We start from the raw sequence: 22,932 nt of genomic DNA, 5'->3' as shown, positions 1-22,932 counted from the left end.
AGGACAACACAGAAGTAAAATCTTAACCCAGGGCATTGGCTTGAAAATTAACAGTATTAACATACACCATGACACCTGGCACTGACCTGATCTAGGCATCATGACACCTGGCACTGACCTGATCTAGGCATGGCACTAAATGTTAACTCAATTATGCTTGGAACACGACTGTACCATTCAAGTACTGTTATTATCCCAGTGTAAAGATGACAAACGGAGGCTCAAAGATAAAATAACTAAATAATTTAATCCAAGTCACACAGCTGTTAAGCTAGGAACGAGGCTTCGCAGCCCGTAGTCTATGCCCAAAGGCCCATTCTTCGAATCACTGCATAATGTGGTATCTCATTAAAAAAAAATCAGACAAAACAAAATCTGTTTCATGGCCATCGAATTAGCAGTGTATGTTAGCAGTGTATGTAATGATGGCCTGGTGATGATGATTGTGCATTGAGTTGCTAACTTCAAGGTCAGTAGTTCAAAACCACCAGTGGCTTCTTGGAAGAAAGATAAGGCTCCTGTCAGGAGCTAGTCTTGGAAACTCGCAGGGACAATTCGACTCTGTCCGAGTGGGTCTGTGAACAGCCACCCCCTCGATGGTAGTGGATGTGAGGTAGCAACCCAGCGGTGGTGCGTCAATGGTGGAATTCTTGCCTTGTGTGTGGTTAGCCTGCTTTCGACTCACAGCTGGCACACCTCATACACGAGGCTTGTCCGTCCGCCAAGGCTTGTGTATCCTGAATAAATTTTTAGATGAAGACGGGTCAGGAAGGAAGCTTTGAAAATCAGCCCATGAAAGCCCGGTGGGTCACCGCAATCCTGGGGGTGGCACAGGCCCGGCCCGCGGGGTCTTGTGTGTTTATGGATGGGGTTGCCACGAGTCAGCAGCCGATGCAATGGTCTCTGAGGGCGACAGCAGTGGCTCTTTAGCAAAGAGGAGCACACAGCTGATTCTAGATCATCATCCCTCCTTCCGACAACCCTAAAGGGAGCCGCTTTTCAAAACCTTATTTAAAAGCGTGCTTTTTTCCTGGTGAAAAGTATTTCCTTGAGGAAATTTTGATATTTGTCTGTCATTGGTAGGTGCGACGTAGGTTTAAACCTGTGTGTTATTTCCGATAATCAGCTTGAATCACACAGTTGTTAAATCAGTCTTCATATACCTTACATAGCTGGGCTTGGATTGGTTTTTCTTTTTTACCTGAATGGGATCATGTCCTAGGTGTTGTTCTTGTTTTGTTTTTTGAAACTAGCTTGTGTGTCACCAAGCCATTTAAGTCAGGTATAATCATACATTTCCTCCTTTGTGTGTGTGTGTGTTTTAATCATTTTATTAGTGGCTCATACAACTCTTATCACAATCCATACATACATCAATTGTGTAAAGCACATCTGTACATTTATTGCTCTCATTATTCTCAAAATATTTACTCTCCACTTAAGCCCCTGGCATCAGGTCCTCATTTTTCCCTCCCTCATGAACCCTTGATAATTTATAAATTATTATTTTGTTATCCCTTGCCCTGCCCGACGTCTCCCTTCACCCACTTTTCTATTGTCCATCCCCCAGGGAGGAGGTCACATGAAGATCCTTGTAATCAGTTCCCCCTTTCCAACCACTCTTTCAGTATCACCACTCACACCACTGGTCCTGAAAGGGATCATTCTCCCTGGATTCCCTGTGTTTCTGGTTCCTATCTGTACCAGCGTACATCCTCTGGTCTAGTCAGACTTGTAAGGTAGAATTGGGATCATGATAGTGGGGGGTGGTGGGGGAGGAAGCATTTAGGAACTAGAGGAATGTTGTATTTTTCATCGTTGTTACATCGCACCCTGACTGGCTTGTCTCCTCCCTGAGACCCTTCTATAAGGGGATCTCAAGTGGCCTACAAATGGACTTTGAGTTTCTACTCCGCACTATCCCCCTCATTCACTATGATAAGTTTTTTGTTCTTTGATGCCTGATACCTGATCCCTTCGACAACTCGTGAACACACAGGCTGGTGTGCTTCTTCCATGTGGGCTTTGTTGCTTCTGAGATAGATGGCCGCTTGTTTGCCTTTTAAGACCCCAGATGCTATATCTTTTGATAGCCGGGCACCATCAGCTTTCTTTGCCACATTTGCATATGCACCCATTTTGTCTTCAGCGATCGTGTCAGGAGGGTGAGCATCATATAATGCCAATTTAATAGAAGAAACATTCTGGCATTGAGGGAGTACTTGAGTGGAGGCCCAGTGTCCATCTGCTAACTTAATACTAAACCTATAAATAGATGCACATAGATCTATTCCCCATCCTCCTATATACATTTCCTCCTCTTACAGCCCCTCAGACCAGTGTTCAGCGCTGACGGGAAGGAGCCTGGAGGCTTGGTAAAGCTGTGATCCTTCACTCCGTCTCATACACTCTCTAGTTTTACATTGGTTTGTTTTTCCCCTGTTGTTTGTGGAATATAACTTATACAAAGATAAACATACTGTTTGTAGTTTCATTGCCCTTCTCCAAACAGTAATAGTATCCCACTCACCAACCCCACCCTCACCCCCGCCACACCCCCACACCCCCACAACCCCACACCCCCACACCCCCACTGTGTGTGGCTCTGTTTGCTCTCCTTCCTTTTGTTCACCTTCCCCTCCCCACCTCCCACCCCACGTCCAGCCCCGACCTTGTTATACTCTCGAAAGTCTTATCTCTTGGTGAGGAAATCATTTTTATCTTTGCCTTTATAATAATGGTGCCATAAAATATTTATCAGTATTAGATTGAGTCGGCTGAGCACAGCACCCTCTGATCTTGTCCTTGTCAGGCGGTGTTTGACAGACATTTCATTGGTTATAAGGATAGTCCACGGTGTGTGGGTATCAGAGTTTGGTTCTCCGTTCCTCTACGGATGGGGTTTTGCTTGTTGTTGTTTCCATCTCTTTGCTATTATAGAAATCATCACAATCAACACGAGTGTGCGTATCTGGTATCTGTTCATGTTTTGTTTTTTATTTCATAGGGTATGTGCCCAGTTGAAAGATTGCCCGCGTTTGTATTTGCATTTCTTTAAGGAAGCACTGTACCGTTTTCCATTGCAGTTGTACAATTCGGTAATCCCGCCAGCAACATATGAGTATTCTAATCTCTCCACTTCCTCTCTAGCATTTATGATCTTCTCTTAGTTTGAATTTTGCTAAATGTGTCAGTATGAGGTGGTACCTCCTTGTTGTAATTTATATTTCTCTCATGATAAATGACCATGAACATTTTTTTCATGATTGTCGGCTGCCTGGATGTTATCTTTAGTAAATTGTCTAATCATGTCTGGTGCCTGTTTTTTGATTGGACTATTTGTATTTTTATTATTAAGGCGTCACAGTTCTCTATGAATTTGTTCAAACGAGCCCTTTATCTGCTATAACCGTGTCAAACATTTTACACTTCCTCCTGCGGCTGAACTGCCCACCCTTGCTGGTAGCTGGTCAACATGTCCCAGCAGTGCCGCTGGGGCTCCTTCTCATGATCCAGAGGAGATTGTGATTGGCTCTTTTCAGACACCCATTGCCAGGCCTTGCTTCCTTCATCTGGAAACGCTGCTGAAACTGCCCGGCAGAGGTGACACTGCTAGACAGTCTATTGAGCTACCAATTGCATACCTTCTAGCATCCTAACAACCCACAAGCCCGCACAGTGAAGCCCACTGACTGACGAGAGGCAGTCACTATGGGAAAGTTAGCATTTTCCGGAGTTTAATATAAATAGGATAGTCCATTATATTCTTTTTTTACATGTGACTTTGGCTCAGCACTGTCATTTTGAGGCCCAGCTACGTATTTCTTGCATCTAAAGTTCATTCCTTTTTATTGCTGAGGAAATGCTTCATGGTCAGGAAAGACCTGACCATGGCAAAGGATGGTGTGCTTGGTGGAATGTCAGTGAAAAAGAGGAGGATGCTCAGTGTGGACCGATGCCCTGAGAGTCAAACCTCAGCATGATTGTGAAGATGGCACAGGACCCGGCAGGGTTTCTTCCTGTTGCACATAGGGTGGCTACGAGTCGGAGCCGACTTGATGGCAGCTGACAACACAGTGCTTTAGTTTATGGACGTACCACAATGTGCTTATCTGCTTTACCGGTTGGGCAGCCTCTGGTCATTGCCAGTGTTTGACGATCATAAGTACAACTGCTGTGGACGTCAGTGCCAGAGATCTTTGGACATATGGGTAAACTTTTCCTCCAGTGTGAATGTCTAGGAGTTGAGAACTGCCAAATGATTTCTAGAGTTGGGTGTGTCATTTTACATGCACACCACCGGCATGTCACAGTTCCGGGTGCACCACGGACTTGCTAATATTCGGCTTGGTCAGTCTCTCTTTTTATTTAAATGAATATTTCTTGGTATCTCCTTGTAGTTTCCATCAGGGCTGCTGAGACTGAGCCAGTATTTGCCATCTATATATCTTCTTTTTTTCTTCTTGATTGCATTTTAGTTTTTTGTTTGTTTGGTTTTTGGGTTTTTCCCCCATTGACAGCTTTATTTCTTTTTTTATCATTGCACATTTTCTTGCCTCTTTTTGAATTGTGTTGCTTAGTTTCTCATTATTAACTTTGGAGGGTTCTCTATATAATTATGTTGCTTGGTTCCTTGCTCAGCTTTGAGGGCTCTTTAAAATTTTTCCCTTTTGAGGTGTGTTGCATGCAAAGATTTTCTCCAGCCTTTTCTTCGTCTTAGCACTGTCCTCCACAGAGAACACATTCTTAATTTTTGAAGGTATCAAAAGTAAATTTTGCTGTAGAACTGATCGTGGTGGATTGTATAATCCTTACTGATGTGACCGAACTCTTGAATTATATAATGCGAATTATATGCCACTTACTCTGTTGGAAAAAAGTGATCCACAAAAGGATAAAATAAATTTAGATTTTGCCCTAGAAAATGAAATACTAAGTGACATGTTTATATACATAGATACACATAATCCCTTCAAAAGCAGGGATCATCTAACCTCCAGCAAGATGACAGTTTAGGCATATGAGCTACCCACACTCTCTACAATACAGACACAAGAAGCAAAGACAAAACAAAATAAAAATGGAGCGGGAGGGCAGTGTAGAAGTGCCTTTCAGTGTATGTCTAAGAAATGTTTGCCTAAATTCAGGTCACAAGGACTTGCTCTTGTGTTTTCTGCTAAAAGTTTCATGCTTTTAGATGGTTGATGCATTTTGAGTTAATTTTTTTTAAAGGCGGGCTTTTGAAAGGTAGGAATTAAAGGTCATTTTTTAGCAATCATTTCAATAGCCTGTGTTGAAAAGCCTACTTTTTCTCTCTTGGATTTCCTCTGTAGCTTTTCAAAACCCAGCTGGCTACATCTGTCTGAGTCTGTTTCTGAACTGGCTCTTCCGTTCCATTGATTGATTTGTCTCCTTCAAGCCAAACCTACAGTCTTGATTATTGTAGCTTTACAATAAAATAAGGTACGTAGTATAAATCTCCAAATACCCACCCTAATGCTTTGCTTTCTCATGTGGATTTTATAACCAAGGTGACATCTTTAAAAAATAAAAAAGGGAGCCTTGTGAAATTTTCATTGGGATTGTGTTGAGTCCACGGCTCAATCTGGAGGAAACTGACACCTTCAACGAGATTGCGTTTTTCTGTAAATGGACGTTGTGTGGATGTGGCATTGGGGGTGCTGGAGTCCATGCCCACTCATGCCAACCCCAGGTATGCAGAGAAGACCTGCTCTGCTGGGTTTTCAAAACTGTGACCTTTTAGGCAAGATCACCAGGCCTTTCTTCCAAGTGACCTCTGGGTGGGTTTGAACCCAGGAACTAGTGCATACCTCTTTGTGATACGAACTGCCTGAACAGGGACTCTCTCTCCCCTTCTTGAACCATAGTCCATAGTTTTGAATGTACTGGTCTTACATGTAATGTATTTCATTATGTTTGTGCTGTATAAGTGTTGTTTGTTGGAAGATCTTTTTCTTTGAATCTACATGGAAACACGGAACACCCCATTTCTACATGCACAAGCTAATAGCATTGGTTACGTCTTTCACATTGCATTCTCAGTTTTAATATTTGTGTCTCTGTGTTTTCACCATCGTTGGTCTAGAGGCACTCTCCCCTACCCTTCTCACTTAGGCTGTAGAGCAGGGGTGGGGAACAACACCACCACCAGCTAACTTCACACACTTCACCAAAGAGAAGCTGTCCCAGCCATCACATTAAACCCAACCAAACTCACTGCCATCGAGTTGATGCCGACTCGTGGCGGCCCTGAAGGACACAGGAGAACTGCCCTATGGATTTCTGAGACTAAAACTCTTGATGGGAGTGGAAAGGCTCTTCTTTTTTCCAGAGGAGGGCTGGTGGTGTTGAACGAACTGACCTTGCTGTTAGCACTCCAAAATGTTACCACCATGCCGCCAGGTCTCCTAACCATCATATGAGCTAATTAAATGTTTGTCCAAATATAGCAGTCAAATTGTAGTTGATCATTTTGTATGGCCCAAAAATGATGGTACAGTATCCATATGGCCCTTGGAAGAAAAAAAAAAGATTCCACACTCCTGTTTCAGAGTTACTGTTGAAAACCTGATCTTATACAAACAATTCTTTTTAAAGTCCCATTCTTCATTAGTTTAGCTAGAGCCAACCCACTACCCCCAAGGCAATTCAAACTCACACTCTAACCAGGGAGTCAATCGCTGCGTCTCTCTCCACCAGTTCTTCGCTACTCAGACAGTGTCACCATGGCTCTTTAGTCTGGCCAAGGAGTCAGTTAATTTACAGATGACCTCAGCGGATAATTCAGTTCATGGCCCAACGACTTTATCAGAGCAATGGATGCAGAGATTCCTCCAGTCTCAATAGGTCCAGTAAGCCTGGATTCTCTAAGTATTTTAAATTCTATTCTCCTTCTGATCATATCCGGATTCCTTAACACAACTGTCCACTAATAGTAGCTGAGGACCATCCAGGTCTCTTTTAGTCTAGCAGCTAACGAGGCGTTGGAGGCAGGTAGACCTGCAGCCCACTTCCTTGTTCATTTTCTGAGCCATCTTCTGTGTTGCCCCAGGCAAATAGACACTAATTATTATATCTTGGATGGCCATTTGCAAGCTTTAAAACCCCAGGCACAGGATGTATGGGGTGTGATGAATTATACGAGCCCCCAATAAAATTATTTTAACAAATAAAATAAGAAAAGAAAACCCTAGGCATCTAGACACCACTCAGTAGGCAAGGGGCAGAGGATCAGTGGAGTAGAACATCTAAACACAGTATGAGGCCAGTTGACTGGACAACCACTAAAAGCTATGCTCCCTGTACTTTCAAACCAACAGAACTATCTTGTGAGGTGTTTGGATATATTTAAGTAATATCAACAATTCTAGCCTCGGTCGGGGTATGTGCAACTTTTATAAAATTGTGTATAAGACAATATTTTCTTTTTGTTAATCATTTTATTGGGAGCTCGTACAACTCTTATCACAATCCATCCATCCATCCATCCATCCATCCATTGTGTCAAGCACATTTGTACATTTCTTTTTTTTTCATTTGTACATTTCTTGCCATCATCATTCTCAAAACATTTGCTTTCTACTTGATACCTTTATATCAGATTATCTGTGGATGAGCATTGAAGTTGTTTCCAGCTTGGCGTTATTGTCAATCATGCTGCAGTGAACAGCGGTGTAGATGTGTCTGTGTGCACTGCACCTGAGGAGGCCATGGTGGCCCAGGGGGTTGCATGTTGAACTGCTAACCACAAGGTCTGCAATTGGAAAACACCCACTGTGCTGTAGGAAATAAATGAGGCTTTCTACTCCTGAAAGATGAGCAAGCTAAGACACCCACAGGGGCAATTCTACTCTGTGCGATGGGGTCACAATGAATCTTTATCTACTCAATGGCAGTGAGTTTTGAGTGTATGTACCTAGGAATAGAATTGCTGAGTTGTGTGGTAATTCCATTTTCATGTTTTTTGGGGGACTCAACCAGCTGTTTTTCACAGCAGTTATATTATTTTATAGTCCCACAGCAATGGATAAGGTTTCGAATCATAATACATCCTTGCCAACGTGTTTTTATTTGTTTTTTTGTTTCTTTCATTGCCTTTCCTAGTCTGGGTGGCCAGTTCTGCACCATCCACATGATCAGGAGCAAGTGGACTGCTTGCTGTATCCAATATGGTGTTCAGTGCCTGAGTTTTAGAAGTAGATCTTTTTTTCGTAGTCTAGATTAGGACTGGAAGTCCCATTGAAATCTGTTTAGCATTCTCTCAAAACACAAGCCTCCACTGGCAGACGCGTGTTAGCTAAGCATGAAGTACAAGGGCTGGGAAGCAAACCTAAGTCTCCTGCCTGAGAGGTGAATGTTCTACGAGGGAACCATCATGACTCCCTCCCTCATTTAAAGATAGACTGTGATACGTTAACGATTTTTCTTATAAACCTAAAGCAAAGTTAATATAACTATAACTACAAGGAGTTAGAGCTCACAAACTAGCCAAGGAGCTAAAAGCACAATAAAATGCCTCCAATCCCAAAGAAGGCAGAAGAAGCTGAAAAGAGGAACAGGTGAGGCAAAGAGAAACCAAATAGCAAAATGGAACTCTTAAACCCAACCATGCCAATCATCACATTAAATCTACAGAGGCTAAACCAGAGGTCAGCGAATTGTTTCCATAAAGAGCTAGGTGGTAGATAATGTCAAGTTCTTTCACACTGTATAAGGCTTTGGTCCTATGTCCTTTAAAAGATAATTAAATGAATTAACCCTTTAATAATGAAAAATCTTATCTTACAGGCCATACATAAGTGGCTATTGGACAACTTTGTTCTGTAGACTGTTTCCCAACTCAGTTCTAAACACCTGAATTATAAAGAAAGATTGCCAGATTAGATGTAAAGCAAGACCCGAGTGGAGTATATGAAGGAGTCCTGCACCATCTTCATGATCGCCGATCAGTTTGAGCCCATTGTTGTGTTTATTGTTTCAATCATCCTATCGAGGATTCCCCTGGTTGTCAGTGACCCTCTACTAGGCACACTATCTTTTCACTGACTGGATAGGATTTAGAGGAAAATTCAAAATACTAAGATTAAGGTAACTAATATTAGCTAAGAAGAAAGGTCTCAAATCAACTCTCTCATTCTCTACCTTTAAGAACCTATAAAATGGAAAGCAAATTAAGCCCAAAGTAGACAAAATGGTTTTTAAATGAATAGCACAATTAAACAACACAGAAAGCAAAAGCGTCAAAGATCAAGGATATCACTTTGATGATTCAGGTGCACTTGAACCAAGCCAGGGTATTTTTAATTGCCTCATAAGCATTGGAAACCTGGACAATGAATAAGGAAGATTGGAGCTGAATTGATTCCTTTGAAGGATGGTGCTGGCAAAGCATATTGACTATACAAGGAGCTGTCAGAAGGACTCCTGTGGCCTGGTGGGTTAGGCAGCTAACCCCAAGGCAAACAACTGAAACCCACCCACCAGCAGTTCTGCAGGAGGAAGATGAGGCTTCCTGTAAAGACTTCCAGACTCAAAACCCACAAGGGTATGCCTGCTCTGTCCTCCAGGCTCATGATGAGTTGGAATCAGCTGGGTGGTGAGTTTGGAGTGAGCCAGAAGAACACACAAGTCTAGGGAAAGCCCAACAGAATTCTCCTTTGGAGGGCATGACAAGACTCTTGCGTGCTTTGAGCAAGTTATCAGGAGGGACCACTCACTAGAGACGGATATCGTGTTTGGTAAAGTAGAGGGTCAATGAACAAGAGGAAGGTCCTCCACAAGACGGATTGGCACTGCAGCAGTGGGCTCAACCATAGCAGTAGTTGTGACAAGGGTGCTAGACCAGCCACAGTGGGTTTGGGGTTTTGTTCTTTTGGTTATTTTATTAGTTGGAATTTAATGCATACATCGTATCATTCCAAATTCCAATCACTTCAAGTACAATGTAAAATTGATACTACAATCAGTATCCAAAGATTCTTTTCCTAGCTTCAATGTTTCTTTTTTCTGTCTTTCTTTACAGTTTTATTAGCATATAATCCACATATCATGCAATTCAATAGCAATGATATTTCTTACAAAAGTGTTTGTAATATTGGAAATGCTGGAGCCAAACTAAGTGATCACAAATATGGGCTTATTAAACCAATGCTATATATCCATGAGATCTTTTTTTATGTGTAGTCATAAAAATTTTATGGTTGAATATTAAATAATGTGAAAAGTTTTTTATATATGTGAAGTTAAAAATGTAGTTTACAAAAACAGGCAGCATGACACGATTTTAATGAACCAAGATGCAGAGAAAAAGGCTACACTATATAAAATATTGATATTGGTAGTTTCCAAGGAGCAAACTGATGAATGTTTTATTGCCTTGGTTTTATTTTATCGATATTTTTGAATTTTCTAAGAGGACATCTTCTTATTATTTAAAAAACTTTGTTAAATAGTTGCGTTTTCATGCTCTAGACCAGCGTCTGCAAACTTTCTCTGCGAAAGGACCAGTAGTAAATACTATAGTCTTGCCGGAACACATTGTTTCTTTCATGATTATTTGTCATTAGAGCATAAATGTAGCCATTGGAAAAAAAATACATGAATGAATAATAGGACTGGGTCCTCATCAAGTTGATTTCGACAAATAGTAACCCTACAGAAGAGGTTTCTGACACTGTAACTGTAAAGAAATATAAAGCTTCATCTGTCTCCTGCACAGCATGGTTGGTGGTTTCAAACCTGTGGACCTTGTGGTTAGTGCCCCACCTGTGACCAGGACACCACCAGGGCTCCATGCCTTTGTCCAGTACATTTTTATTTGCAGAACAAGGAATCAAGGCCAGACTGGTCAGAGGGGTGTTGTTTGAGAACCCATCGTTTGACACTCAGGGCTTGTGGCCCACATCAGCAGAGGGCAGCAGCATCCCAGAGTACCAAGACATTTGCCTCAGGCATGGCCTTTCTCTTAAAAGAATCTGTGTCAATAAAAGTTAATTGTCAGAAGAGGAGGTGTCTAGCCTGGCCCAAGGGCTATAGTTTGCCGACCCTTCTGTAGCTGCTTTGGATCTCCTTCAGCCAAAGGCCAGCATCCCTGGGGGTTTAGGCATTTGCAGTTACAGCTAGTTCATTGCCTTTGTCCTCCTATGCTCTTAGGAAAAGCCATAACCGCGGGATCCAGATTAGCCAGAAATATATCCTCCTTGCAACATGTTCAAGTCTTCCCCTCCCTCCCCCCCCCCGCCACCACCCATTTAAGAACCGTCTTTTGTAAAGGCCTCTATTCTGTTGTCATTTTGACTTTTTCTTCCCTCCACTTAAAAAGGGGGAATTCGGCTCGTATTTGGCAGGCTACAAGGGATCCTAATGCATTCGATAAAAGAAAAGAATGGCACGCTTAAGGACACTGTTTTCTGCTGCTGAAATATTCATGTCTGCAAGTTAAATAGGCAAAATGGGTAGCAAGGTCTTTTCTTTTTTTCTCCCCCCAAATGAAGATTAAGAAGCTAAACAAATCCTGTGCTTCTAAAACGAGCAGCGGAGTGTCATGTAGCCGAAGACAATCGGATGAGTATCCCCCATGCCTGCGGTCTGCAGCGGGTTCGCTAAAGAAGCAAAACCAGCGACTGCGTATGTTGTTGTGTTAGCTGCTGTCGCATCAGTTCTGACGCACCATGGCCCCAGTGCCACAGAAGGAACCACTGCCCTGCCCTCATGGCCACGAGCATGCCGCAGCCCACTGTTGCGGCCACTGTGTCCGTCCATTGCATTGGGAGTCTTCCCGTCTTTCACTGCCCCTTGCTTTACCAAGGTTGCTGTCGTTCTCCAGAGGCTGGTCTCTCCTGACAACAAGTCCAAAGCACCTGAGACGAAGGCTAGCCATCTTCAATTCCAAGGAGTATTCTGGCTGTGTTTCTGCTAAGATGGACATGTTCATCTTTTGTCAGTCTGTGATCTATTGACTAGTCTTCACCTGTGAGTCCATTGAAAATACTATGGATGGCTTGGGTCTTTGTCCTCCCAGTGACACCGCTAATCTTTAACACCGTCAAGAGGCCTTTGGCAGCAGATTGCCCAATGCAATGCATGATTTGGCATTTGCTTTCACTGCTGCTTCCATAGGCATGGATTATGTTTCTAAGTCAAATGAACTCCTTCGTCACTCCATCCTCTTCTCTGTTGATCATGATAGCGCTGATGGGTCTAGTTGGGCAGGTTTTTGTTTTCTTGACATTGAAGTGTAATCCGTGTGGAAGGTTGCAGCCTTTGATCGCCATCTGTAAGTACTTCGAGTTCTCCTCACTTTCAGCAAGCAAGGTTGTGTCATCTGCATGTTTCAAGTTGTTCACGAGTCTTGTGCAAATCGGGGGCCCACAGCCTTCTTCATCTAACTCAGCTTCGCACATGATTTGTTCAGTATGCACATTAAACCGGCGTGGTGAAAGGATACATCCCTGACACACGTTCTTTATTTAGATACGCAATATCTTTGTTCCGTTCAAATGACGGCCTCTGGGTTTATGTCCATGTGAGCACAATCAAGAGTTTTGTCATTTCTATTCCTTATGATGTTATCCATAAGTGTTGACTGCCCACATAGCTGAATGCTTTTGCAGTCTGTAAAGCACGGGTAAACATCTTTCTAATAGTCCCTTCTCTCTGCCAAGAGCCATCTGCTGCCAGCAATGATGACTATCACTCTGTGACTTCTTCAGAGTCGGTCTTGAATTTCCAGCAAGTCCTTGTAGCTGTCTCACTGCAACCATTTTTTAAAAATTATCTTCAGCAAAATGTTATTTGTATGTGATGATACCAGTATTGGTAAGTAATTTCCACATTCTGTTGGGTAACTTCTCTGTGGATTGGGCGCAAATAGGAATCTCTTCCAACCCATTGGCCATGTAGCTGCCTTTCAAATTTCTTGGCAAAGACAAGCAGGTACCTCCAGCACTACTTCTGTTTGTTGAAACATTTCTACTGGTATTCAATCACTCCTGAAGCCTTGCTTTCCCCCAACGCATTCCGTGCTGCATCTTTCTTCAGCATCCATCAGCTCTTGCTCCTGGCCTGCCTCCTGGCGTGATTGCACGTCTGCCGATGCTTTTTGCTACAGGGACTCGATCTGTGCCTTCCATCTTTTTCTGATGCTTCCTTTATCATTCCATCTTTGCACAGAAAGTTCTTCCATATGTCAATCGAGGCTTGAAATTTTTCCCTTCAGGTCTTCCCTTTTCTTTCTTTCATTTTAAAATTTTCAAGTCGTTTCATAGATCACTATAATGCATTACTTTGTCTTCTTATGCTACTTTTTGAAATACTCAATTTAGCACGTTGAATTTATCATTTCTTGCATTTGGTTTAGCTTCTCTATGTACTAACAACTTCCAGAGTCTCCAAAGTGTGTGTGTGTGTGTAGTGTAGTGTAGTGTAGTGAAAGCCAACAAATCCCAATCCATGGATCAGGTATCAGGCTGGTGGCGTCTTCTGATTTTCATTATTACATGGATTTATGAACCCCAAATCAGCAGGGCAGACAGTAGCTGCTAGCCCATAAAGCTGTGGGAGCTGGGGAATCCCAACATCCACAGTTCTGACAGCAGGCTGCTGGCTCACATCCCAACAAATAGAGCTTTGTCAGAATATATACATATATATCCAATTTTATATATACATATATATCCAATTTTATATATACATATATATCCAATTTTATATATACATGTATATACAATTATATATATATATATAATATTGTACAGGCAACACATCCCAAGGAAACTGGTTGGCTTTCAACTGACTCACTTTTCAGTGGATTGGCCACTCACTTTAGTTCAGAGAATGAAGGGTAACTGCAATTCCATATTACATTATGGAAAGCAACCAGCCAACATTTGCCAGAGCTCTTAGACTCATCACTTAGCCAAGTTGACCATGACACTGGCTGAAAGAAATAATCTCAACTGTCCCCCTGGTTAGAGCTTTATCCAAGAGTCACCTAGCAAATACCACCACACAACTTTGGTACCTTTCTTTGCCACCAATTACAAGAAAACTTCAAAAAGTTCATAGAAAAATGAAGTTTAATTATAATGGCACTACCCACAAACATTTAGAAGCCTCCTGATAGGTTGGAAGCATCAGATGGTATCTCAGTTTCCTAGTGCTGGTAGAACAGAAAAACCACAAAGGGGGGGCTTTCGAGAATAGAATGCACTCTCTCCCAGTTCTGGAAAGCAGTCTGAATGCAGAGCACGGCTCAATGGGGAGGTCCCTTGTGTCTAGTTCAGCTGCTAGTAGCTGGCGGCTATTGGAGTTCTTGGCGTCGTAGCTTCTTCTGCCTCCATCATCAGATGGTGTCTGCCGTCCCCCTGTTGTGTTTGCTTGTCTCTGTGTCCTTGCTGCTACACCAACTGGGCCCCCATTAATTATCAGAGCCCCACTGCCATCAAGATGATTACAGCTCATAGCGACCCTCTAAGACAGACTGGAAGTGCTCTGTAGAATTTCCAAGGATACAAGCCTTTATTGAAGCCGACAGCCGCATCCTTCTCCTGCAGAGAAACCGGCTCAGAGCCCTGACTTTTTGGATAGCAACTCAATGCTCACGGATCCTTGCCCAGTCCCAGATGGACCAGGAAACCCTGGTCCCAAACAGAATCTCAACCACAGAGGCAGGAGTCGGGATTCCACAACATCTTTTTTGGGGGGGGATCACAATTCTGCCCTTGATGAGATGGCGTACTTATTTACCACTCCTCCTTCTGGGTCCCAGTAAAATGTAGGTGTGGCATAGGACCAGAAGGCAGAGCGGCAGGTTTGCCTGCTTCAGTCTGGAAACCCCTCCTGAGTGTGGCTGCGTCCCACACAGCCTTGTGTCCCTGTGTGCTGTAAAACTGGCCCTGGAGCACGGGCTGAGGATGATCCCAGGGGGACAGCGTCTGGTTCAGGCAGGTCTGGCTGAGCTTTCTGCAGTAGATGCTCTCTACCCCCCATAATCCGGTCTCATCTCCACAGAAGGAGCACCACCCACACAGGTTGCCCCTGTTGGCCCCACTGCGCTCACTTCCTGTGGCCTCTGGCTACTGCCCTCTGTGAGTCGTTCTCCATCACGGGGTTCACATACCACAGACCTTAAAATGCTTTGCAGCCCCCTGCCTGGTTCCCTCTCCCGCTGCCCGAGAGCCCCCATCCTGGAGTCATCGGAACCAGAGTCCAATTAGCCAGTGGTGTCGTAAAGCAAGAGGCTGCCTCTTGTCAAGAAGAATGCTCATTTCATAGCTGTGGATTTCTCCCCTTTTGTCTCCTCAGAAATCGCAGGTGCTCCGGTGTCTGAAATTTCTGGGCCTTTCTCAACAGAGGACATAGCCAGCAGCTGTGTCCCCACCTTCCCTCTGAACCAACCCATCCTCTGGATTGTCTCCTATTCGCTCATGAGCGTGTGTGGGATCATCCTACTGGTCTTAATCGCCCTGCTGCTACTTCCTTTCCGGTGTCGGCATCAGCCCCGCCACCCGGAGGTCGTCAACGATGAGTCCTCTCTTGTGCGGCATCGCTGGAAATGAATCCAAGTCAGCACTGGGGTGACCTTGAACTCAGCCACTGCAAGAATGACCGCCAAAGTGCAAGCGGCAGGGCTCCGAGGCCCCCCGCTGCCTCCAGGACCCAGGAGTTTTAAGTCACTCTCTGCTCCCAGATGCCTTCCAGATCCGCTGTATTTTGGTTCTTGGTTTGAAAGCTGTCTCCTTCTCCCTGACGCCCAAGAAAAATAAACAGAAGCAAACAAGCAAACCCAATCCCAAACCCCACCTCTTTCTGAACCGCAACAGTGTCTATTGGACCTGGGGCTCCGCGTGATTGGTCATGCCCAAACATCTAGATGTGTGCCTCTCTTCTCCGACTTCTGGAGAAAGTACAGATGGTTTATAGCCTCGCTTGGGGTATGGGAAGCCTTTTATAGTCATGGCAATTAAGGGCGTGTTGGCTCCAGATCTAGCCCTGGGTCACTGTGGGGAGGAGAAGGCTTGTAATAGATAATGGCAGGAGACGGGGCAGCACCTCTGCCCCCTGCAGAGCTGGAAATGCAACCACAGCCCTGTTGTTGGTGCCTCTCTCTGTCGCTGTGCTGACTGGGAGCTGAACGCGCTCACCAGCCTCTTCTGGAGATGGACAGCCATTGCCCATCAAGATAGAATGCGCAGGAAAGCTTTCCTTCTGTGCCCAATTGTGCTGTCATTGATGTAAAACTAAAAACCTACCTCTGTTGAGACTTTGCCCAGCACGCTGTGCCTGGGTGGGGTGCAACAGCCGTGTTGTACCCACTGTCCTCACCTAAACGAACCCTCCTGCCAGCAGGCGAGACATTGCCACAGGTGCTGAACTGTGCATCCAGGTAGAAACATTCTGCCATCGCCACGCATGCTGACTCTCCTTCAAGTCAAAGCAGTGTCTTCACGAGAGTAGCAAATTGCATTTCCCCCGGAGGGTTGTGGGGTCCTTGTGTGGCTCACATGGTTAAGCTCTTGACTGCTAGCCACAGGGTTGGTGTTTGAGCTCACCCTGAGGCCCCTAGAAGGAAAGGCTTGGCGATCCACTTCCTGAAGGGCACAGCCTAGCAAGTCCGATGGTGCAGTTCTACTCTGTAACACACGGGGTCGCCATGAGCCACAATCAGCTCCCTGGCTGCTTTCAATCCCAGTTTGGTGGTTGGTTGGTTTTTTTTTTTCCCCCAGAGCTGCCCTGGAGTTCGATGCTTAGGCCCAATGGACAATAGGGGCATGGTTGAAGGGCCTTGTTTCCAACCAACTTCGGGGAAGGAAGGAAAGAACATTAAACAAAACAGAGAGACCCTTCAACTCTCATCCCGGATTGAAAGCCACGGCTTGGCATTTGCCAAACCCCCTAGGCCCCAATGCTCCCACCCGAATAATTAGCATTAACAAACCTGCTTAACAGTTGACTTCCACGCTCCTTCCCTTTGGCGGGTTCAGTCTTTGGTGGCAACCCCGTGTCCAATGGGATCCTCGTTTGGAGAGATCCCCCTTGCTGGCACTGCGTGAAGCCTTTGCCAAAGAAAAGTGTTCGCCTTGACATGGTGTCGCCAGCCTTCTGTAGAGGGTTCAAAGCCCATATCCCACCTGCCTTGGTTGTCCACCACGATCAATGTTTTCCTCTTTGCTTTGGGGGTGGGTTGGACATCTACATAATAAAATCCCACTGGAAGGGCTAACATGCCGAGTACTTCCTCTGACTGCCGTGTCATTTGTGCTCCTGTGCGCGTTTCCACCATCTGCTTTGCTCCCTCGTCCTGGGTGGGCACAGTTAAGCCCATGGCTATGACTCGAAGGTTGGTGGTTGGAATCCCCCCAGAGGTACCTTGGAAGAAAAAACAAACTCACTGCCATCAAGTCCATTCTGACTCACAGTGACCCTGTAGGACACAGTACAAATGCTCCCTTGCAATTCCGCTCTGACACGCTTGGGGTTACCACTCATCAGTGTCACCTGAGTGACAGCTGGTTGTAGTGGCTTTGCCCACTCTGTCCCCATATAACACCTGCATGTTAAGGATTGGATGACTGTTCCAGAGAGGGGGGGGGTTGGTCACTTCTGCATTTCATGATGTCTTCACACATGCCCCAGCCACCAAAGAGAATCCTCTGTGAGCTTCTTCTAAGAATTGGTACAGAAAATTAGCCAATGCATCATTTAAGAGCCCTGGTGGTGTCGTGGTAACACATTGGACTCTGATCCCCATGGTCAGCAGTTTGAAACCACCAGTAGCTCCTGGGCTTTCTACTCCCCTAACCAGTTACAGTATCAGAGATCCACAGGGGCTAGCTATGAGTCAGCACTGACTCAATGGCAGTGAGATTCTTCAAGATACATGAAGGGGATGAGGCCTGGGAAGAGTGTAGAGAGAAGAAAATCTCTTGTCAGATGCTGATAACACTTCTGGCCTCAGATTTGGAAAAACAACATGCAAAAAACTCACTGCAACTGGGTCAATTCTGACTCAGCAACCCGATAGGCCAGGGCAGACCTGCCCCGGTGAGTTTCAGAAAGGGTGACTGCACAGAAGTAGAAAGCCTCATCTTTCTGCCACAGAGTGACTGGGCTAACTCGTCATTCACGTGCCACCGGAACTCCCAGATTGCCACGTCCCATGATTTCTAACTGTATTTCCTAGTGAGAACTTGGGAAGTCTAGTTCGCTTCTTGCCCCAATGGCATCTTCATCGACCTCTGTTCTGTGGACCACTTTGCACAGAAGTGGGGTCAGCACCCAGTCCCTTGTCCTCTGCTGGCTGTGAAAACTGCAGACCCCCGAAATTGAGAGAGACCACTGCAGTTCTGCCCTGGTTAGCTCGTCTGCTGCTGCTCTATGCAGTCATCTCGGCTCCGTGTGACCGGGTTCGGTTTCCCAGATGGAGAGCATTTCTGTTACAGCAGATTAGCAGGCCCTGCGCCCCGGGGTGCCTTGTAATCACAAGTTAGGTTTCAAGTTAGGTGTCGAATGATTTTGCTATGCTGCTCAGTGTTTCCTATCAAATGTCTGTGCCTTTTCATCTCAGACGTCATGGGAGGCGACACCTTAATGGAAATACTTAAACGTCGAAGGCATACCTTAGCAACGAGAAGGAAGAAGACGATTGAACGTGGGACTTTTCCCGAACACGTCTGGCTGCTGAAAATTGGGCTTCGTGTCAAAACCTGCTAGTGACACCCGCCTCCTCCAGCGATGGAAATTGAGACTTAGCCTGGCAAACAGCCAGGGAGACTCGCTTTGAACAGGGAAGGGAGTAGCAGAGGGTGTCATTGTACCTTGTGATGGATGCGCAGTGACAAAGGCCGAAGAGTGGGTCCTTCCCCTCAAAGACGCAGTTTAGCACTAGGTAGGCGGTCAGAAACCCTGGCGGCTCTCCCTGGCGAGAAACAGGATAATTCTACATGGGCAACATCATTTAAACAGAAGGACACTTTTGTGCACTTGATAAGTTATTTGGAAGTCTGAAAGGAAATCCTCCCCTTCATAGCTGAAAGTGCTTATCTATATATATATCTGTATATCTATATCTACATATGACAAGAAATGAGATAACGCTGATTCTCTTTGTCCCAGCTCCTTGGGCGCACACAATGTACCATTGCCCATTTTCCTCGGCACCTGGAACAAAGCCCCTGACTTTAAAAAAGCACATGCTGCAGTGTGATAACAGGATACGTCCCTGGGCCGCGCTTCCCTCTCGAGCCCTGGAAGGCTTTTGCCTGACTCGTTGTGAGATATCGAGGCTCTGGTTAAAGAGGAATTTGGGGTCGGGCAGGGTTCAAAATTGCCAAGCAAAATTCTCCACAGCGCAGTTGTGCTGGCTCCGGAGAGCTCTGGGTTGGCAGAGTTGGAAAAGCAGTCTGATTGGAGGGTGCCCTGTTGGCGCTGGAGAGGCAGAGAAGGGGTTTTTAATTATTTAATGGGCTCTGCCCGTGAACGACACTTTGCTAAATGACTCTTGCCACTTCCCGGCTTTGTGCCACTGCCAAGGAGGGCTTAGCTCTGAAGTTCTGGCCTCACGCCACCCAGTGCCATCCGGAATAAATCACTGCCCGGCAGCCGGCTCCGGTTCCCAACGGAAACAAAACCAGTCACTGAGTTTCACGAACTTCATCCTTATTAGCGGGAACCAAATCCTTGGGTGGAATCCCAGTGTGCTTTCTCTTGCATAAACTTTTAATTAGGCTTGATTAGAGGAGTACGCAGAGGACAAACTTGCCAGCCCAACTTTGTTTTTAAGGAGAACAACCAAACACCGTACAAATGTGAAATGGATGTGTTGGGGGGTATTTTTGCCAAGAGAGAGATGAGATTTTTAGTGCCAAGCAAACAGAGCAGAGCTTACCGCGTACATTTCTAATGTGTGTTCAGTTTCTCGTCACTGGCTGAATGGCAGTTTACCAAGTAAAGTACTATCTACAGAGATACATTTAGGAGTGGAGGGGAAGTGAAGTTAAAAACCATAGCTATGCCTGGCAAACAGGACGTACATCTCACCACCATCAAGTGGATGCCCACTTACAGCGTCCCTACGGGCCTAGGTAAAACTGCCCCTGCGAGTTCCGAGACTTCAGTTCTGCACTGGGTAGAACACCTCGTCTTTCTCCTGTGAAGCGGCTGATGGTTTCTGCCTGTGAACCTTGCAGTTAGCAGGTCAGCACATAACTATTATAACACCAGGGCTCCATGTATGTATGTATGTATGTATGTATAGAGTGCTGGTGGCATAGTGGCCCTGCCTTACTTATTACATATAGAAATATGTGGAATTAAAGGTTTTTATACTTTTATGGGGTATCAAAAAAATAAAACGGATTTTTTTTCAAAGCTATGTATTTTTTTTAGCAAATCAGCTTTATCACCTTCAAAGTGCTCTCCGTTACATCTATCAAATCTGCCATTCCATTCTGAGAAACATTGTTCAAACTCCTCTGTTTGGATCGCTGACAGCACCTCCCTCATTTATTTCTTCACCTCTTCTATGGCCTCAGATTGCTGTCCTTCCATGTCCCTCTGCATTCACAGCAACAGAAAGAAGTCACATGGAGTGAGGTCAGGTGAATCAGGTACATGAGGCAAGAGAAGCATACTGGTTTTTTGGGGTTTTTTTTTGCCAAAAACTGGTGCACTGAGATGGCTGCATGAGCAGGTGCATTGTCGTGGTGGCAAAAACAGTCCCCCGTCTGCAACAAAGGCCTTTTCTGTCAAACACTGTTATGCCATCTTTTCAGAACCTCTAAATAGATAGCCTGATTAAGAGGGTGACCTGCTGGAATGAACTCCAAATGCACTATGAGTCAACATTTTGGTCCATTCAGGAAGTAGACAGAGGTCCAGAATGTTTGTCATCAATCAACATTTCACATTTTTGAACTGAGAAAACCACTCGTATACTTCTTTCCCCCGTAGTTCTGTTTTTGTAAGCTGTGTTCAACATCACAATTTCTGCAGCATTTTTCCTGAGCAGGAAACAAAATTTCACAGTCGCACACCGTTCTCCTAAATCGACCATCACACACACAAAAATGGGAAGCAAGTGAAACTGCTTTTATGAAAAAAGTCAGTGACCAGAGAGAACCTTCCTAGATGATGCCACTGGGTGCACAAATGCAGAGCAAGTTGCTCAATGCTCACCTAGTGGGGCATACCACTAAAGCTCTACTCATCCAAGCACAATTCCAGTTCGTGGGGTTATCCCCTTGTATGTATGTATGTATGTATGTATGTATGTATGTATGTATGTATGTATGTATGTGTGTGTGTGTGTGGAATTAAAGGTAAGATATATAGAGACATCGTGCCTTTAAGGCTGCTGAATCAATTGGCAATGTGATTATTTTAAGAAGGCTAGGGGGTGTTGAATTTGGAAATTGCGAGGGGCAGTGGTGGACTGACTGGGTGCATGGAGTTTGTGCCCATGGAGGAGCAGGACGCCAGGGATCCAGCCCTGGAACTGTAATCTACTACTATGTAATCTACTATGTCCCTGACTTCATCTCCAAGGAAGAGGAGGAACATTTGCTTCAACAGGTCTCCAATGCCCACAAGCCAAAGTGGACCCAGCTGTCCGGGCTGAAGTTACAGAACTGGGGTGGGCTCTCCCATCACAGGGGGATGATCCCTGAGTGTCCGACCTTAACCTTTTTGGGGTCTCCCAGCCAACCACGGCCTTCTGAATCAGTATCTGCCTGGGGAGGGTATCATGTACCATCAGCTTGGGCTCACACACTGTGCTGGATCTCTACCAGCCACGGCAGGCAGAGGGTGACGACGCCCTGGAGAAACCCAGACCCCACCCAGGCCCACCACCTCTCTGCTGCTGGAACCTTGCAACCTGCTGGTGCTCCGAGGATTGGCCGACACCGCCTGCTGCACGGCCTCGCTGCCGCCACGTGAATGCACTGGATGGCGCCTCCCTGCCATCCAACTCACCCATTTGCCCACTGGCACAGCCTGGAGCCCTCCTGGCGCGTGGCACCCGAGTCTCACTGACCATCTGCCAGGTACCCCGTGTGCTGCGCTCTGGCATGCTGCTCAGCAAGTGACCTCGCGGACCCTCCAGGGACCCCTGTGCGCCTGCCCACGAGAACTCGGAATCCTAGGGCAAAGGCGGCCCCTGGGGGTTATTTCTCTTCCAAGTAACTGGGGGAACCATAGATGAAGACCCTACTCCCAATAAACCAAAGCTACCTTAAAAAAAATGCTAAAGTCAGGTGTCTGATGTCAACATTGGAAAGTTAAAATAAAAAGCTTGATATTTCCCAGTGGGTAAAGATGGGTCATTCCTGGAATGACGGGGAGAGGACAGTTGGGACTTGGGGCTATAGCCTGAAAAGGGTGTGGGGTCAGAAGAGCACCCATCAGTCAATAGACACAAAAGTCTAGGACATTATTTCCCTAGTAGGCAGTTCTACTCCCTGGAAGCTGCAAAAGCAGACATTTAAATGTATCCAGGGGCCCTAGTGACCTAACCACAAGGTCAGCAGTTCAAGTCCAATGGCCGCTCCAAGGGAGAAAGGTGGAGCTTTCTACTCCCGTAAAGAGTTAGTCTCCTGATATTAATGAGTACAAGAATGAAGAAAATATTCTAAACAGATGTGGTGACAATTCTGCAATTATTCTTGATGTGATCAAACTATTGAACTGTACGATATGTGATTTTATATGCCAATAAAACTGTTGGGGGGAAAAAAAAGAATTAGTCTTAGAAAACCCCAGGGGCAGTTCTACCCAGACCTATAGGATTGCTAGGAGGTAGCATGGATTTGGTAGCAGTGAACTTTTTCTTTCTGAAAAGGGAGCAGTTCGCCAAACCAATCTGGGAACCTATCAAAATGAACTGAAAAAATGTTCAGGAGGCTGCTGGGGACT

At 45.2% G+C, this 22,932-nt stretch overlaps 1 protein-coding gene and 1 pseudogene across 2 annotated transcripts in view; both read left to right on the top strand.

Annotated features, from left to right (window-relative positions):
* BACE2 (beta-secretase 2) overlaps positions 1-17,253 on the top strand; it is a 143,688-nt gene extending 126,435 nt beyond the window's left edge. The window contains exon 9 of one of the 2 annotated variants that reach the window (XM_075542275.1): positions 15,325-17,253. In XM_075542275.1, the coding sequence (XP_075398390.1) occupies positions 15,325-15,578 (254 nt within the window). In that variant the 3' untranslated portion in view covers positions 15,579-17,253. Of the gene's footprint in view, positions 1-5,333; positions 5,420-15,324 lie in introns of those variants that run through there. The other variant, XM_075542276.1, reaches the window with a different exon arrangement.
* A 4,195-nt stretch (positions 17,254-21,448) lies between these two features.
* LOC142441326 (putative RNA/DNA demethylase ALKBH6 pseudogene) lies at positions 21,449-22,358 on the top strand (annotated as a pseudogene).
* Positions 22,359-22,932: the final 574 nt, after the last annotated feature.

This window comes from Tenrec ecaudatus, chromosome 2 (assembly GCF_050624435.1).
Source record: "Tenrec ecaudatus isolate mTenEca1 chromosome 2, mTenEca1.hap1, whole genome shotgun sequence".
NCBI lineage: Eukaryota > Metazoa > Chordata > Mammalia > Afrosoricida > Tenrecidae > Tenrec > Tenrec ecaudatus.
Note: the sequence above shows the minus strand (reverse complement) of the source record. Positions and strands in the feature narration are given on the sequence as shown.